Genomic DNA, 18,667 nt, shown 5'->3' with positions numbered 1-18,667 from the left:
TTATCTTCAGTGAAATGTGTATTCATGACTTTTGTCCATTTTCTAATTGGATTGTTCGTTCTTTTTTACTATAGAGTTTTAAGAGTTCTTTATAAATTCTAGATATGAATCCCTAATTGGGTATGTCATTTACAGATATCTTATGCTAGTTTGTAGCTTGTTTTTTCATCATTTTCACATGGGCTTTTGCAGAGCAAAGTTTTAAAATTTGATGAAGCCCAATTTATCAGTTTTTCCTTTTATGTGTAAGAACTCTTTGTCTAGCCCTAGGGTGCAAAGATTTTCTCCTTTTTTTTTTTTTTTCAGTTTTATAGTTTACATTTTACATTTAAGGTCATGAACCATTTTTGAGTTAATTTTGGTATAAGGTGAGTTTTAGGTCAAAGTTCATTTATTTGCTTATGGATGTCCAGTGGTAACTGCACCATTTCTTGAAAAGTCTATCCTTAAATAAATTGGTTTTGTATTTTTATAGTGTTTTTTTTTTTTTTTTTTTTTTGCGGTACGCGGGCCTCTCACTGCTGTGGCCTCTCCTGCTGCAGAGCACAGGCCCCGGATGCACAGGCCCAGTGGCCATGACCGACGGGCCGAGCCGCTCTGCGGCATGTGGGATCCTCCCGGACTGGGGCACGAACCCGTGTCCCCTGCATCGGCAGGTGGACTCCCAACCACTGTGCCACCAGGGAAGCCCTGGTTTTGTATTTTTATCAAAAATAATTTGGGTATGTTTTTGTGGGCCAATTTCTGGGTTCTCTGGTAGAATAATTCCTCCCACTCTCACTTGTCTTTTTTTAAAATTGTTTCAACTATTCTAGTTCCTTTGCCTTTCAATATAAATTCTAGAAATATCTTGTTCGTATCTACAAAAAGTCTTGCTAAGATTTTAATAGGACTTTCAATAAACCTATATATCAATTTGGGGAGAATGGACATCTTTTTTTACGTTGAGTCTTCCAATCTGTGAACATGGTATGTCTCTCCATTTATTTAGATCTTTGATTTTTTTCATCAGCATTGTGTAGTTTCAACGTACAAGTCTTGTATATGTTTTTATAGATTTATACCTAAACATTTCATTGTAAGTGATATTATATTTTTAATTTATTGTGCTTATTGCTAGTATATTGAGATACAATTGATTTTTGTATGTTTGTTTATATCCTGTGACCTTGCTGAACCTTCTTATTAGTTCTAGGAGTGTTTTTATAGATTTCATGGAATTTTTCTATGTAGACAGTCATGTCATCTACAAATAGAGACAGTTTATTTCTTCCTTTCCAGTCTGTTTACCTTTGGTTTCCTTTTCTTGCCTTATGGCACTGACTAGAACTTCCAGCATTTGTGTTGAATAACAGTGGTGAGAGTAGATATCCTAACCTTGGTCTTGATATTGGGGGACTGTATTCAGTATTGTACTGTTAAGTATAAGGTGTTTTTTGCTTTTTTAAGAATTAAAAAAAATCCTTTTTCAGCTTTATTGAGGTGTAATTGACAGAACTTTTATATATTTAAGGTGTCCAATGTGATGATTTCATATAAATATACATTATGAAATGATCATCACAGTCAAGCATTCATTACCTCACATCATTACCTTTTTTTTAATTCCCCATCCGCTCTTCCCTCTGGCAACGACCTGTTTGTTCTCTGCATATATGACTTTGTTTCTGTTTTGTTTGTTCGTTTGTTTTGTTTTTTAGATTCCACATGTAAGTGAAATCATACACTATTTGTCTTTCTCTGTCTAACTTATTTCACTTCGTATAATACTGTCTAGGTCCATCTTAGTCGTCGCAAATGGCAAGATTTCATTCTTTTTTATGGCCAAGTAATATTCCATTTGTGTGTGTGTGTGACACTACATCTTCTTTAATCCATTCATCTGTTGTTAGGCACTTAGGTTGCTTCCATATCTTGGCTATTGTAAATAATGCTGCAACGAACATACATTTTTTTGAGGTACGTATATTGTTTTGAATTAGCGTTTTCGTATTCTCATATAAATACCCAGGTGTGGAATTGCTGGATTGTATGGTAGTTCTGTTTTTAATTTATAGAGGACTCTCCTTACTGTTTTCCATAGTGGCTGCACCAACTTACATTCCTACCAACAGTGTGCTACAATTTCCTTTTCTCCACATCCTTGCAACACTTACTGCTTATTGTCTTTTTGTTAATAGCCATTCTGACAGGTGTGAGGTGATATCTCATTGTGATTTTGATTTGCATTTCCCTGTTGATTAGTTATGCTGAGCACCTTTTCATGTGCATGTTGACCATCTCTACGTCTTCTTTGGTAAAATGCCTTATTAGGATCCATTTTTTAATCTGGTTGTTTTGTTTTGTTTTTATGTTGAGCTGTATGAGTTCTTTGTATATTTTGGATATTAACCCCTTATCTGATATACTGTTAGCAAATATCTTCTCCCATTCAGTAGGCAGCCTTTTTGTTTTCTTGATAATTTCCTTTGCCATGCAAAAGCTTTTTAGTTTGATGTAGTCCCATTTCTTTATTTTTGCTTTTGTTTCCCTTGCCTTAGGAGACATATCTAAAAAATATTGCTCAGACCAATGTGAAAGAGGGCACTGGCATTGTTTTCTTCCAGAAGTAGTCTAGTTTGATTCTTTTGTGTGTAGCTGTCCAGTTTTCCCAACACCATCTGTTAAAGAGGCTATCTTTTCTCCATTGTATATTCTTGCCTCTTTTATTGTAGATTAATTGTTCAGATGGTGGGGTTCATTTATGGTCTCTCTATTTGTACCATTGATCTATGTGTCTGTTGTGCCAGTACCATACTGTTTTGATTACTGTAGCTTTGTAGTATAGTTTGAGGTCAGGGAGCTTGTTTTGTTGTTCTTTCTCAAGATTGTTTTGGCTATTTGGGGTCCTTTGTTTTTCCATACAAATTTTAGAATTATTCTAGTTCTGTGGAAAACGCCATTGGTATTTTGATAGGAATTGCTTTGAATCTGTAGAGTGCCTTGAGTAGTATGATCATTTAAAAAGTATTCTTCCAATCCATGAGCACAGTATATCTTTCCATCTGTTTGTGTCATCTTCAATTTCTTTTATCAGTTTTTTAAGTTTTCTAAGTATAGGTCTTTTGTTTTGTTTTTTTTTGGCTGCACTATGCATCATGCAGGATCTTAGTTCCCTGACCAGGGATTGAATCCATGCCCCCTGCAGTGGAAGCGTAGAGTCTTGACCACTGGACCACCAGGGAAGTCCCATAAATATAGGTCTTTTACCTCCTTAGTTAGATTTATTCCTAGGTGTTCTTTTTGATGTGATTGTAAATGGGATAGTTTTCTTAATTTCTCTTTCTGATAGTTGTTAATGTATGGAAATGTAACAGATTTCTGTATGTTAATTTTGTATCCTGTAATTTTACCAAATTCATTGATGAGTTCTAGTAGTTTTTTGGTGGCATCTTTAGGATTTTCTATGGATAGTATCATGTCATCTGAAAACAGTGATGGTTTTACTTCTTCTTTTCCAATTTGGATTTCTTTTATTTCTTGTCTGATTGCTGGGGCTAAGACTTTCAATACTACGATGAATAAAAATGGCAAGAGTGGGCATCCTAGTCATGTTTTCCTGATCTTAGAGAAAATGCTTTCAGCTTTTCACCACTGAGTATGGTGTTAGCTGTGGGCTTGCCATATATGTCATTCATTATATTAAGGTATATTCCACCAATGGACACTTTGTTGAGAGTTTTTATCATAAATGGATATTGAATTTTGTCCAAAGTTTTCTCTGCATCAACTGAGATGATCAAATGATTTTTTATTCTTTCATTTGTTAATGTGTTGTATCATGTTGATTAATTTGTGGATATTGAGCCATCCTTGTATCCCTGAGATTAATCCCACTTAATCATGGTGTATGATCCTTTTAATGTATCATTGGATTCTGTTTGCTAATATTTTTTTGAGGATTTTTGCATCTATGACTGTCAAGAATATTGGCCTGTAATTTTTTTTTGTTTTTTTTGTGGTATCTTTTTCTGATTCTGATATCAAGGTGATGCTGGCCTCATAGAATGAGTTTCTGAGTGTGCCTCTTCAATTTTTTGGGATAGTTTAGGAAGGATAGGTGTTAACTCTTCTTTAAATGTTTGGTAGAATTCACCTGTGAAGTTGTCTGGTCCTGGACTTTTGTTGGGAGCTCTTTTATTACTGATTTAATTTCATTACTGGTAATTGATCTATTTGTATTTTCTATTTATTCCTGTTTTGGTCTTGGGAGACTGTACATTTCTAGGGATTTATCCATTTTCTCTAGGTTGTCTATCTTATTGCCATATAATTGTTCCTTGTAGTCTTATGTGGTCCTTTGTATTTCTGTGGTGTCAGTTGTAACTTGTCCTCTTTCATTTCTGATTTTATTTGGGCTTTCTTTTTTCTTTGTGAGTCTGGCTAAAGGTTCATCAATTTTGTTTATCTTTTCAACGAACTAGCTCTTAATTACATTGATCTTTTCTATTGCATTTTAGTCTCTATTTCATTTATTTGTGCTCTGATCTTTATTATTTATTTCCTTGTCCTAACTTTGAATTTTGTTTTTTTTCTAGTTCCTTTAGGTTTAAGGTTATTGTTTATTTCAGATTTTTTCTTGTTTTCTGAGGTAGGTTTGTATCACTATAAACTTCCCTCTTGGAATTGTTTTTGCTGCATCCCATAGATTTTGGATCATTGTGTTTCTATTTTCATCTGTCTCCAGGTATTTTTTTATTTCTTTGATTTCTTCAGTGACTCATTGTTTAGTAGCATATTGTTTAGCCTCTACATGTTTGTGTTTTTTGCATTTTTTTTTCTTGTAGTTGATTTCTAGTCTCATACCATTGTGATCAGAGAAGATGCTTGAAAGGATTTCAGTCTTCTAAATTTTTGAGATTTGTTTTGTGGCCTGTAGAATTGTCCATGTGCAGTTGAAAAGAATGTGTTTTCTGCTGCTTTTGGATGGAATGTTCTCTATGTATTTATTAAGTCCATCTGACCAGTGTTTCCTTATTGATTTTCTGTCTGGATGATGTATCCATTGATGGGGTGTTAAGTACCCTACTATTATTGTGTTACTGTCAATTTCTTACTTTAAATTCTCCAAATGTGTCAGTGCTTACATATTTACAATTGAAATATCTCCTTGTTGGATCTATCCCTTTATCTTTATATAATGTCCTTTGTTGTCTCTTGTTACAGTTTTTGTTTTAAAGTCTATTTTGTCTGATATAAGTATTGCTATCCCAGCTTTCTTTTCATTTACATTTGCATGGAGTACCTTTTTTCATTCCCTCACTTTCAGTCTGTGTGTCTTTAGATCTGAAGTGAGTTTCTTATAGGCAGTATATATACGGGTCTTGTTTTTGTATCCATTCAACCACTCTATGTCTTTTAATTGGAATGTTTAGTCCATTTACATTTAAAGTAGTTATTGATAGATATGTACTTATTGTGATTTTGTTAGTTGTTTGGGGGTTGTTTTTGCAGTTCTTTATTGTTCCTTTCTTTTCTTTTGGTCTCTTCCCTTGTGATTTGATGACTATCTTTAGTGTTATGTTTGGATTCCTTTCTCTTTTTTGTGTGTGTATCTATTATAGATTTTTGATTTGTGGTTATCATGAGATTTACATATAGCAATCTTTATGTATATGTGATTATTTTAAGTTGCTGGTCTCCGAATTTCAAACACATTTTAACAACCCTGCAGTTTTACTCCCCTCCCCCTACAGTTACTGTTTTTTTGACATCATATTTTACATATTTTTGTTTTGTATATCCCTTAACTACTTATTGCAGATATAGATGATTTTACTGTTTTTTTCTTTTAATCTTCCTACTAGCTTTGTACATGGTTGATTTACTACCTTTACTGTATAATTGTCTTTATCAATGAGCTTCTTCTTTTCATAATTTTCATATTTCTAGTTGTGGTCTTTTCTTTTTTGCTTAGAGAATTCCCTTTGACATTTCTTGCAAAACTGGCTTGGTGGTGCTGAATGCTTTTAGCTTTTGCTGTCTATAAAATTTTTGATCTCTCCATCAAATCTGAATGAAAGCCTTGCCAGATAAAGTATTCTTTTTTTTTTCTAACATATTGTATAATTCACTTTATGTGAAATGTCCAGAACAGCCACATCTTTATGGATAGAAAGTAGAGTAGTGATTGCCTAGGGCTGGGAGTAAGGTGGGGAAGAGGGGATTGGGGTAATAACTGAAGGATACAGGGTTTCTTTCTAAGGTGATGAAAATGTTTTAACATTGACTGTGGTAATGGTTACACAACTCTGAATATACTAAAAACCATTGAATGGTACATTAAACTTAAGTGGGTGAATTGCATGGTATGTGAGTTGTATCTCAGTAAGAAGGGAATGATGTAACCAGGATGGTGGGAAGCATCCTTTGGGCTCCAGCTTTCTCCTTGACCCTCTCTATCCTCACTGTCCCTACAGGGTGTCTTCCTTCCCACCACGTTCCAGTCCAGGAGTGTCTTGATCTGTCCTTGGCCATCCCTGTTGCCTTTCTCTTCTTTTGGGTGGACCATGAAGTATGCTAGCCTTTCATTAGCTGGTGTCTGATATCAGGATTTCTTCTTTTTTGATTATTGAAGTATAGTTGATATATGATATCTTGTTAGTTTCAGCTATACAGCAAAATGATTCATTTTTATATCTGTATATTTTTTCAGATTATTTTGCACAGGTGGAGTATTCTTGATTTTAGGTTTTTCCCTTTTATCACTTTAAATATATTGTACCCTTTGGCTTTCAGAGTTTCTGCTGAAAAGTCAGCTGATAGCCTTATGGGAGTTCCCTTGTACATAAGTTGATGCTTTTCCCTTGCTGTTTTTAATATTCTCTTTATATTTAATTTTTGCCATTTTAATTATAATGTGTCTTGATATGGTCCCTCTTTGGTTTGATCCTATTTGGGACTCTCTCTGCTTCCTGGACCTGGATTTCTGTTTCCCAGGTTAGGGAAATTTTCAGCTTTTATGTCTTCAAGTATGTTCTCTATGACTTTCTCTCTTTGTTCTCCTTCTGGGATTCTTATAATGTGAATGTTGTCCCACAGGCCACTTAAACTGTCCTCATTTCTTTTTATTCTTTTTCTGTGTTCAGCTTCAGTGATTCCTACCTCTCTGTCTTTCAGCTAGCTGATTTGTTCCTTTGTATCATTTAATCTACTATTGATTTCTTCTAGTGTATTTTTCATTTCAGTTATTGTATTTCATCTCTGTTTGGTTCTTCTTTATATTTTCTAAGTCTTTGTTAAACTTCTCTTTATGCTCATCCAGGTTTCTCCAGAGTTCTTTGATCATCTTTTGAGCATTACCTTGAACTCTTTATCAGGTGGATTGTCTATCGCCACTTCACTTAGTTCTTGTGGGGTTTTTATCTTGTTCCTTCTCTTGGAACATGATCCTCTGTCACCTCATTTTGCCTAATTCCTGTTTGTGGGTTGCCTACCCTGGGGGTATAGGTCTTGACTGTACTGGGTCTCTGCCCCTCCTATATCTGTCTCATTGCAGTTCCTTCTTTATAACTTTAATTGTGGGAAATATTTTCTGCTAGTCATCAGGTTGTTCTCATTGATAGTCACTCTGGTAAACAGTTTAATTTTGGTATGCCTGTTGGGGGAGGTTCTCAGGGTCTTCCTACTTTGCCATATTTGCCACCGGTATAAGGTTAACTGTAGGTTTTTTGTAAATATTCTTTATCAAACTAAGGAAGTTCTCCTTTATTTCTGTTTTCTGAGAATTTTTATAATAAATTTGTTTTGGCTTTTGTCAGATGCTTTTTTCCTGCATCAATTTTTGGTGGATTACAAGTGATTGATTTTCAAATTTTGAACCATCCTTGCATCCCTGGAATAAGCCTCACTTGGTCATAGTATATAATTCTTTATATATTGCTGAATTGTATTTGCTAATATTTTCTTAGGAATTTATATGTCTATATTCATGAGAGATATTGGTCTGAAGTTTTCCTTATTTGTACTGTCTTTGTCTGGTTTTGTTGTCAGAGTAATGCTAGCTTCATGAAATGAATTTGAAAGTATTCCCTCTTCTGTTTTCTGGAAGTGATTGTATAGAATTGGTGTTAATTCTTCTTTAAGCATTTGGTAGATTTCTCCAGTGAAATCATCTGGGCCTGGAGATTTCTTTTTTGGGAGTTTAAAAATTATGGATTAAATTTCCTTAATAATTATAGGGCTATTCAATGACCTATTTCATGTTGGGTGAATTAATGGATGCACTCATAGGGTATAGAGCCCTTGTGACCAGGACCCAGCCAGTGGTGAAGGGCTTTCCTATTTGACAGTGATGGCAGCGGGCTCCTGGCACACCTGCTACATGCACCATGTTGCATGCAGGGATGTTGCTTGCACACCCCGCCCCCCCATCCTCTTAGGCCTCACACCAGCCTGGGGATTCAGGTGGACCATTTCTTCTTCTAAGTTGTCAAATGTATAGAGCTGTTTGTGGTGTTCCCTGATTCTTTAGATGTTTGCAGGGCCTGTGGTGATATCCACTGTTTCATTCTTGATATTAGTAGTTTGTGTAGTCTCTCTCTCTCTTTTTTTCCTTTTTTCTTTGGGAATCTTGCTGAAGGTTTGTCAGTTTCATTGAAGTGTTTTCAAAGTGCCAACTCTGTTTCATTGATTTTCACTATTCTGTTTTCAATTTTATTTATTTTTGCTCTTGTCTTTATTATTTCCTTCCTTCTGTTTACACTGGGTTTATTTTGCTCTTTCTCTAGGTTCTTTGGGTGAGAGCTTAGATTGTTGATTTGAGACTTTTCTCTTTTCGAATGTATGCTTTAAAGGCTATAAATTTCCCTCTTGGCACTGATTTAGCAAATTCTGATAGGTTGTATTTTCATTTTTGACCCATGCAGTATTTAGAAGTGTGCTATTTTGCTTCCCAGTATTTGGAGTTTTACTATTATCTTTTGTTGTTGATTTCTAGTTTGATTCCATTGTGGTCAAAAACACACTGTATGACTTCAGTTTTTAAAATTTTGTTGAGGTTTGTTTTGATGGCACAGGATATGGTCTGTCTTGGTATATGTTCCATAGGCCCTTGAAAGGAAATGTGTATTTTGCTGTTATTGAGTATAAATGTCAACTAGATCGGGTTGGTTGATAATGTTTTTGAGTTCTTCTATATTCTTTCTGATTTTCTGTCTAGTTGTTTCAATTTTTGAGAGATGGATTGTTAAAGTCTCTTACTATAATTTAGGATTTGTCTTTCTCCTTTCAGTCCTATTAGTTTTTGCTACACATATTTTGTAGTTCTGTTATTTGGTGCATATCCATTTGGTACTGCTTTTTTTTTTTGGTGAACCAACCTATTTATCATTATATAATGTTACTGTCTATCTTTGGTAATTTTTTTTGCTTTGAATTCTACTTTATCTGATATTAATAGAGCCACACTTGCTTTCTTTTGATTAAAGTTTGCACGGTATATCTATGTTTTTTCAAGATTTTTTTGATGTGGATCATTTTTTAAGTCCTTATCGAATTTGTTACAGTATTGCTTCTATTTTATGTTTTGGTTTTTTGGCCGCGAGGCATGTGGGATCTTAGCTCCCTGACCAGGGATCGAACCCACACCCCCTGCATTGGAAGGTGAAGTCTTACCCACTGGACCAGCAGGAAAGTCCCTGCATGGTATATCTTTTTCCATACTTTTATTTTCATCCTGTCTTTATTGTTCTGTTTGAAGTGAATTGTAGACAGCACATAGTTGGATCTTGTTTTTTAATCCACTTTCCCAGTCTTTGTCATTTAATTGTTGTATTTAGACCACTTACATTTAGTGTAATTATTGTTGTTAAGTCTTTATTCTGCCATTTTATTTTTTGTTTTCTATTATGTTTTTCATTTTAATTTTTTTGCCATCCTGTAGGTTACCTGAACATTTTTTAGAATTCCATTTGTTTTTGAGTATATCTCTTTGTATAGTTTTTTAAGTGGTTGCTCTAGGTATTGCATTATATGTATAACTTACCACAGTTTACTGATGTTATCTCACAAGTTTGAGTGAACTGCTAACGTCTCTTTACCATCCCCTGTCTGTAATATAATTATCTTCAATATTTCCTTTTCAAACTTCTAGACACATTAGACCACATTAGACAGTGTTATGTTTAATTATGATGTATCTTGAAATGGATTTCTTTGAGCTTATCCCATTTGGGGTTTTCTCAGCTTCTTGAGTCTGTAGGCTTACTGTCTCTTGCCAAATTTGGAAATTTTTAGCTATTTCTTCTTTGAATTTTTTTTTAGCTTCACACAGCCTCTCTTCTTCTAGGACTCTGATGACACAAATTTTGGATCTTTTGTTATTGTCCCATAGGTCCCTGAGGTTCGGTTCACTTTTCTTTTTCAGACTGTTTTCTCTCTGTTGTTCAGACTGGATAATTTCTATTGTTCTGTCTTCTGTTTCACTAATTCTTTCCTCTGTTCTTACCTTTCTGCTGTTGTGCCCATCCACTGAGCTTTTTATTTCAGTTATGGTATTTCTCAGTTCTGAAATTTCCATTTGGTTCTTTTATCTTCTATTTCTTTGATGAGACTTTCTATTTTCTTGTTCAGCCTGCTATTGATATTTTTCATTTAAGTATATTCATAATTGCTCATTAAAGCAATTGGCTGCCTTAAAATCCTTGCTAGCTAATTCCATCATCTCTAACATCTTGGTTTTGGTTTTTACTGATTATCTTACTGAGTTTGACATCTTCTTGGCACTTGGTATGAGAAGTGATTTTCCACTGAAACCTGGACGTTTTATATTATACTATGAGAATCTGCATCTTCTGTTTTAGCTGGGTTTCTCTTACCCTTGTTACTGCCAGGTGGAGGTAGAAGTCCAAGTTCCCCATTTGGCCTCCATTGACATCCAAGTTGAGTGGGGAAGCTCCTTCTTACTGCTGGGTGGGGGTGAGAATACCAGCTTCTTACTGACTCCACTGATGCTCTGGCACATGGCAGTGGTCTTGTTACTACCGGCAATGGTGAAAGTGTTACACCCTCCACTGGGCCTGCTCTGACACCACTCCAGTAGGGAAGGGGTGTGGCACCTTGTTATTATCAGTTGGAGATACAAGTGCAGGTCCCATATGTAGTCTCCGCAAGTGGGAGGGCCTTGTTACTAGCTTGTGAGGATGAAAATCATTGGCCTTAACTGAAAATCCCAGTGTGGGTGTGGGGGTGCCTAGTCATAGCCTCAAGAGGGTGGAAGTCTAGGCTCCCCTTGGCACTTGCCAGCATGGGTGGGGGTTGGCCAGTTTTTTTCCTGTGGTGTTTGGATAGAATAGAGTTGTTACTGTTTCAGAGTTTTCTGGGCTTGCCTGGTCCTTTGGCTAAAGACAGCAGGCTTTTAGGGAGGCATTTCTGGTCTGTTTGGCACTTATGGATTGCCAGCTTCTTTAGCTTCATGTCTGGGAATATAAGGCAAAAAGAATACCCAGGAAATGCACCAATGTGTTGGTGTCATTCCTCAGGTGTTGAGGTGTCTAGCTGGTCTGCCTTTTCAATCATCTTATGTTTGTTGTATATATGATGTCCATGGTTTTTACTTGTACCATTATCTTAGAAGTGGCAGCCTCTTCAGTTTCTTTTTAGTTACTGAATATCTGTTCAGCTTCATAGCATACTTTGAACATGATTGTCCCATTTACTAAGTGGCTGTGGCTTAAATTATTCTTCTCTTTTTTACATGATTCCTGATAATTTGATATTTAATTTTAACTATTTCGTTGTGTATGTATTTTTAATGTTATTGCCCCTAAATCTTTTTTTGTATATAGCTATAAACTGAAAATCTTAGCCAAAGGCCCATTTCCCAGATCTTTTGACCGCTCTACAGAGAGTTAGGTTTGTGTGTAGTGACCATCCCACTACATAAACCCATCCCACTACTAAAACGTAATCCCTAAAGGGGAAAGTAATAATAAATGTTTTCTCATGGCACACTCCTATTCCTAGGAAAACAGCTTAACATACATGCAATAGATGTGTCATAAATGGTTAAAAGCAACTCTTCTTCATCTAGGATATTGTGTATGAAATTATTCCAAAAATGAACTTTTAACTAATCATAGAGGTTTGAGCCGAACCATTTTTACTTACTAAAGTGCCTAGCATGGCATCAGGAAATCATTCCTATTATTGTTAATTTTTTTGTTGGTACCATGTGGTACCAAGGGACAATGTGAGAGCATTGGGCAATGCATGGATTGTTCTGGTTACTCTGTATGTATAAACAGGACACTTGAATTGGTTACTAATTTAACATGTGTGTAGTAGTGGGGACCATTAATTATTTTAATTCATGGAAGTGATTTTCAAGTTAGGTTGGGATATTTTTAAACTGGTGTGCTTTTAAAAATATAGGGCCTTATTTCTATCTACAGCTTTACTATCTTTTACTAGATTTGAACACTGTTCTCCAACTAACTGAGTATTTCTGAGAGAATGGTCATTTTTAATAAGTGTATCTTTCAACATAATCGTTAACTGACTTTTTTTTGGCAGAATCAGAAAACTGATTTGTCACAGATGAAAGAGAGTGAAATAGTAATCAAGTGTTGAGACTCTTAGCCATTGTTTTTTTTGTGTGTGTGTGTGTGTGTGTGTGTGTGTGCATGTGGTATTTGAAAGTGATAAATGATAGACAACTTGCTGGAAATGAAGCAAATGGAAATGTTGATTAGAAATACCTAATAAAACTTTCTATAAAATACTTTGTATTTGCACTGCATTAAAGTCTAAGAAGTGACAAACCTTCTTTTATAGTCTTGCCTATTTTAAACTGATTGTCATTACCTTAAAATGTAACTTGTAGGGTGCAGGTATAGAAATATATCCCGGGAGTAAGTGCACCCTGAGTGACAATGGGATCCATCACTGCAAGGAAGGGATCCTCATTAAGGTGAGCACCTGCTGAGACACCCTCTTTCCAAAGGTCAGAATGGTTTTACCTAAGAAATAATTATGTTTTATTAAATTCCCATGTTGTTCCTGCTGTTTTCTGGTTTTGAAAAGCATAAACAGTATGTAAATTTTAATAGTATCAATAGATGGTGGTTGAAAGTCTCTTGTGAGAATACTTTGTTATCTATAGATCTGCAGAAATGACAAAGGAATGCTGTGTCACTCAGAGCTCAGATTGTGCTACCACGTATTAATAAGCATAGCTTTCTATTTTATTTTTAGAATAGCCTGAAAAAAGTGAGATTTCTAAAGCAGGCAGTGTTGAATGTGACAGTTCCTTAAAATATTTGTCTTCAATGTCACAGGACTTCTTAGATGAACATTATGACATTCCCAAAATAACCATGGTGAATAATGTCATACATAATAATGAAGGTTATGGTGTTGTCTTGGTGAAACCTACAATTTTCTCTGACCTGCAAGAAAATGCCCAAGATGAAACTGAAGGTATGGTATATTTAGTAATTTTCAAAATAAAAACCAGACCTAATTTATTGTATTTCAGCATTAAACTCTGATTAAAGATCTTAATCTTCTTCTCCTCTTTAAAAAAGATAACTAGCATATGCTTAGGCATGGAGATAGAGAAACTCGATAAAGCTATAACATTATGGAATCTTGGAGTGAAAGAAACTTTCAAGGTCAACTAGTCAGCTGGTCAAAGCCTTTGATGTGTGGTTTCTGTGGTCCTGCAGTTCCCTTCTTACCATGCTTGGCTTTCTGTAAATTTATAGAATAAGGATGGGCATATGATAGCAATGGTGGTTCCTGCTGGCATTTGTTAAGGATGGAGGCAGAAAAATGAATGTGCCAGGTTGAAGGCTGCATTTTACTGGAGGGGATCATGGAGTTCACCTCTAGTTTTTATTTGTAAAAGTAAATACCTCCCTGTCAGCTGTCTTTCTTGGCAGCAAAGCTGATCTAACACAGTGGGAAGTTTATGAATTTCAAGCCATGACCCTGATTACTATGAAATCTCAGTCATGGAGAAGGATTGTGCATTGGCATAGGTGAGGAAAGTTTAAAGGATGATGAGTAGTCCTTGTCATCCTTCAGGATCCACTCCAGCTATCTGGTAGTTCTTTTTCTCCTCACCGTTCTGTAGGTCAGAAGTTATGGTGAGCTTGGCTGGGTTATCTGCTTAGAGTCTCACAGGGTGAAAGAGGTATCAGCTGGGCGGGGCCCTTATCTGAAAGCTCTGGGGCGAGAATCTGCTTCCAAATTCCTTTATGTTGTCGGCAGAATCAATTTCCTTGAGGTCATAAGACAGAGGTCTCTACTTTTTTTGTTGGCTGTTGGCTGAGGATTGCTCTCAGCTCGTAGGGACCACTCTTGGGTCCTTGCCCCATAACCCCCTCCATTTCAGTAATAGAAGACCTCCCTCAAAGCAGATCTCTCCTGCTTCAAATCTTTTTCATGTTCTGAATCTCTTTATGCTTTTCTCTTCTTCATCCAGCCAGGGAAAACATTGCTATTAAAGGGTTCATATGATTAGGTTACGTATACCTGAGTTATCAACTGATTAGTAACCTTAATTACATCTGCAAGGTCCTTTTGCCATTTAACAGTTATGAAAGTAACACCAAGTGGCAGATGGCCCTGCATCACGGGGCCATCTAGAATTTTGCCATCACAGGCAGTCACTTATAAAGCTGCTAGATTGGGAGTTCCTTTAGGGAAAATAGCAGTTTTATTTATCTTTGCATCTAGCTTCTAATACAGGGCTTAGTAAATATCCAGGAGGGGCCTGTTGAGTAGATGAGATCTAGGATAAAAAGAGAAAATTCAAAATTGGTAATCTTGTATTAGGGTCAGGAGACCTTGAAGACTAAGACACCTGCTTGTTGAGATACTTATGGCAGAGAGTTTGTGAAGTCCAGTCAGATGACAGCTGGAATCCTTAACAGAAAAAACTTGAAAGCTCTGATAGACTGTAGAAATACATGTTTTAGTTGGGTTAGTTTGTATATTTAACTCTATTTGTTATAATTTGTTTGTTTCTTCAGGAAATGAAACATTTAAAGTTCAGACAAGTGGAGAGGCAGATGTAGCTGAAAGAGTGGATCTAGAAGAGCTGATTGAATGTGCAACTGGTAAAATGGAGCTTTATGCGAGAGCTGATGTTTCTGAGCAAGTCGAAGGCAATTGTGAAATTGTAAATGAACTAGTTGCTGCCTCCACACAAAAAGGCCAGTTGAAGAAGAAAAGGTTGAGTGAACTGGGGATCACACAAGCTGATGACAACTTAATGTCACAGGAGATGTTTGTTTCAATTGTGGGGAACCAGTTCAAGTGGAATGGGAAGGGGAGTTTTGGCACATTTCTCTTCTGACCACTGTGATGTAAATAGATAGCAAAATATTGGATTTTGCACATGCTGCACCCAAGAATCACTGCTGCTATCATACTTTGCTTCATGTCTATATTTTGTATCTGATATATTCGATTGGGTTTGAGTGAAACAGATTTATTTCTGTCTGCAGGTGTTGCACATAAAACACTCTCTTTATAAAGAAGGTCATAAAAACATAAAATAGAAAATATTTGGAGATTTCTTATCTAGAAAGTCTTGCTTTTTCAAACACATAGTTCTCATATTAAGTCTATTAATAACTTTCTAGTATAAATACACTTTAGCACTTCAAAGAGGAGGAACAAAGGCAGGGAATGCAAGATGAGCGCACAGAAACGCAATAGGCATCAATGTGCAGTATTCTTATAGTTGTCTTTTTAATCCCAGTTATAGTGAGTCTGATATCCATGCTTTATTTGCATAATACTTGTCTTAAAAGCTTTTATGATTGGGAGGTTATCTCCCTTTATCAGGCTTATTATTGAGAATCTGAGTGGGAATGCCTTTTTATGTTGAACTATGTAATCATCAAAACAGTAATAGCATAGCAGGTTTGAAACAGAAATGAAACATGTTATTCAGAGCCAATGCATACATAGAGCATTTTCACTACTGCTGAATATGAGTGATTAAAAAGAAGGTGATTTTCTTTCACCAGCAGTATTCTGATCAAATTTCTTACATAGTCAAAATGATTACCTATACAACCTGTATCAGCTCTGTGTTCTTGATATCATGTTGTAAAATACAGCTTTTAAAAGTATTTATGTTTTTAAAAAGTATATGTGACATTAAAATTCCTACTGATTAAAATTATAATGATGAAATAATAAATTGAATCTTGGTATATTTTTCCAACTGCATTATGGGCCATAGTGCCTGTGTAGCATGTGTGATCCTTTGAAATACATACAATATTTTGATATCTTTTTAGTGTTTCAGAGTATTAAAATTTTTCCCCAATCAAGTCATTTCTTAAATTTGAATAAATTATAATTTTATTTTTCAGATGCTACTAAATGTGGAAGGATTTATGTTAGATTTTTTTGTTTGACCATTGAAAGGCATTTTTCTTTTACTCTTGAAATCCTGTTGCAAAAGTAATGCTAATTAATTCTGCATCAACTTGAGCCAAATACTTATTTAAAAACCATTTATTCAACTTTAAAAAATCAAATTGGTTTTCCAATTAAATTTCCTTTTTATCTTAGATTTTAGACTTTGTATATTCTCTTGTAACTTGCTAGAGTATCAAGAGAATGACAAGTAACTAGGTAAGTTACTTATTGTTCCTTATTATAGGATGATGGTTTTTCAGATTTCATTTCTATCTTAGTTTAAATCTAATCTTACATTAATTTTTATTCAAATTATAAACTATTAGTGAATAGGCCTAGTGTATTCTTATTTAAGTCACATAGAGTACTTTTGCTTATTGGGGAGAGTTGAGCATCTCAGATGACTTAGTCCATGGAGTATAGAGGGAGCCCTGGAGGGATGTGGATTTGACAGTTGAGGTGAAAACACTGACATGGAAAAAATATTTACTTGAGTTTTAAGTATTAACGTATAGTAAAATCTGCTCTTCTGGGTCTTGTGACTTGTTTACATAGGGCTTGTCTATTACAAGATTATAAAAATATTTTATATTATCTCCTAGTACAAGTAGGCTTGTTTAAATTCACATTTCTAATCCATCTGTAATTTGGTTTTATGTGTAATATGGTGTAGAACTCTTTTTCTCTAAATGGTTAGCAAGTTCTCTTGATATTGTCTATTGAATAGTTCATTTTTTCCCCACTTAACCGGAATCGTGCTGAATTCCCGTGTTTGCCTACAGTTGACCCTCTGGCTTAAAAACTCCTGTCTGATAATCTCCAGCTAAATGTATATTCTATTACTAGGATCCAGCTCACTAGCACTCAATCACATTTGACTAGAAAAAATGTTTTCTAGCCATCCTGCATTGTAGTAAGTGGTTTTTCCTCCTAGTGACTTGAGGAAAATGTAGCCTCACTTCCATTCCATTCTTATTTTTCAAAACCTTCTTGGCTATTGAGCTGCTTTTTTTTAATTATTATTACCATTTATCAGCTTTTTTGATATAATAAAAAATCATCAATTTTAAGTCTACAATTCTGAGTCTTGACAAATATATATAGTTGTGTAACTACTACCACAAACACAATATTGAAAATTTCTATCATCTTTAAAAGTTCTCATTTTTCTTTGCAGTCAATCCCCCCCTCCCCAACCTTGGACCCTGGCAACCTCTGATCTGCTTTCAGTCACCATAGTTTTGCCTTTTCTAGAATTACATATAAAAAGAATGACTCATTAAATAGTTTTTTGTGTCCATCTTCTTAAGCTTAGTATAATGCTCTTAAAATACATCTATGTTGTTTCCTGTGTCAGTAGTTTGTTTTTATTGCTGAGTAGTTTTCCATTGTGTGGATATTGAGTATTGTGTATTCATTCACCCATTGATGGGCCCCATGGGTTGTTTATGAATAAAGTTGCTAAGAATATTTGGGTAAAGGTTTTTGTCTGAACATATTGTTTTTATTTCTCTGGTGGTAAATACCTGTGAGTGAGATTGCTGAGCTGTATAGTAAGTTCACATTTTACTTTATTAGAAAGTTCCAAATTGTCTTCCAAAGTGGCTATCCCATTTTGCTTTCCTACCAGCAGTGTATGAGAATTCTAGTTGCTCTACATCCTTGGTAACACTTGATATTGTCATTCTTTTAAGTATTCTAATGGATGTGCAGTGATAGCTCACTGTGTTTTTAATTTGCATTTCCCGTATGATTAATGATGTTTAGCATCTTTTCATGTGCTTGTTTGCCATTTCTATATCTTTGGTGAAGTGTCTATTCAAATCTTTAGCCTATTTTAGTCCCCCCAAATCAGGTTGTTGTATTGAGTTGTAAGGTTTGTGTGTATTTTTTTTAAAATTCTGGGTGCGAGTTTTTAATCAAATATATATTTTGCAAATATTTCCTTTCGGCCTGTGGCTTGGGTTTTAATTTCTTAACAGTACCATTTAAGAAGCAGAAGTTTAAATTTTGATCAAGTCCAGTTTATCAATTTTTTTTTTTATGGCTTGTGCTTTTTACGTCTTATCTGAAAATCTTGTTTTCTCTTTTCCTACCTTCTTTTGGATTGAGGGTTTTAATTTATTTTAAATGGATCCATTTTACATCTACCCTTGACTTATTATATATACATATATATATATATAATATATATTATATATATTATATATTTTATAGTTTTGCTTCAGGGCAGTAGTTCTCAACC

At 35.1% G+C, this 18,667-nt stretch overlaps 1 protein-coding gene across 1 annotated transcript in view; it reads left to right on the top strand.

Annotated features, from left to right (window-relative positions):
* Positions 1–16,078, top strand: part of SHCBP1 (SHC binding and spindle associated 1) — a 37,814-nt gene extending 21,736 nt beyond the window's left edge. The window contains exons 11-13 of the mRNA XM_060130568.1: positions 12,863–12,949; positions 13,317–13,458; positions 15,018–16,078. Of these exons, the coding sequence (XP_059986551.1) occupies positions 12,863–12,949; positions 13,317–13,458; positions 15,018–15,343 (555 nt within the window). The 3' untranslated portion in view covers positions 15,344–16,078. The remainder of the gene's footprint in view (positions 1–12,862; positions 12,950–13,316; positions 13,459–15,017) is intronic.
* Positions 16,079–18,667: the final 2,589 nt, after the last annotated feature.

Source organism: Lagenorhynchus albirostris, chromosome 19 (genome assembly GCF_949774975.1).
Source record: "Lagenorhynchus albirostris chromosome 19, mLagAlb1.1, whole genome shotgun sequence".
Lineage (NCBI taxonomy): Eukaryota > Metazoa > Chordata > Mammalia > Artiodactyla > Delphinidae > Lagenorhynchus > Lagenorhynchus albirostris.
The sequence above is the reverse complement of the archived record's forward strand: the minus strand, read 5'-3'. Positions and strand labels throughout refer to the sequence as shown.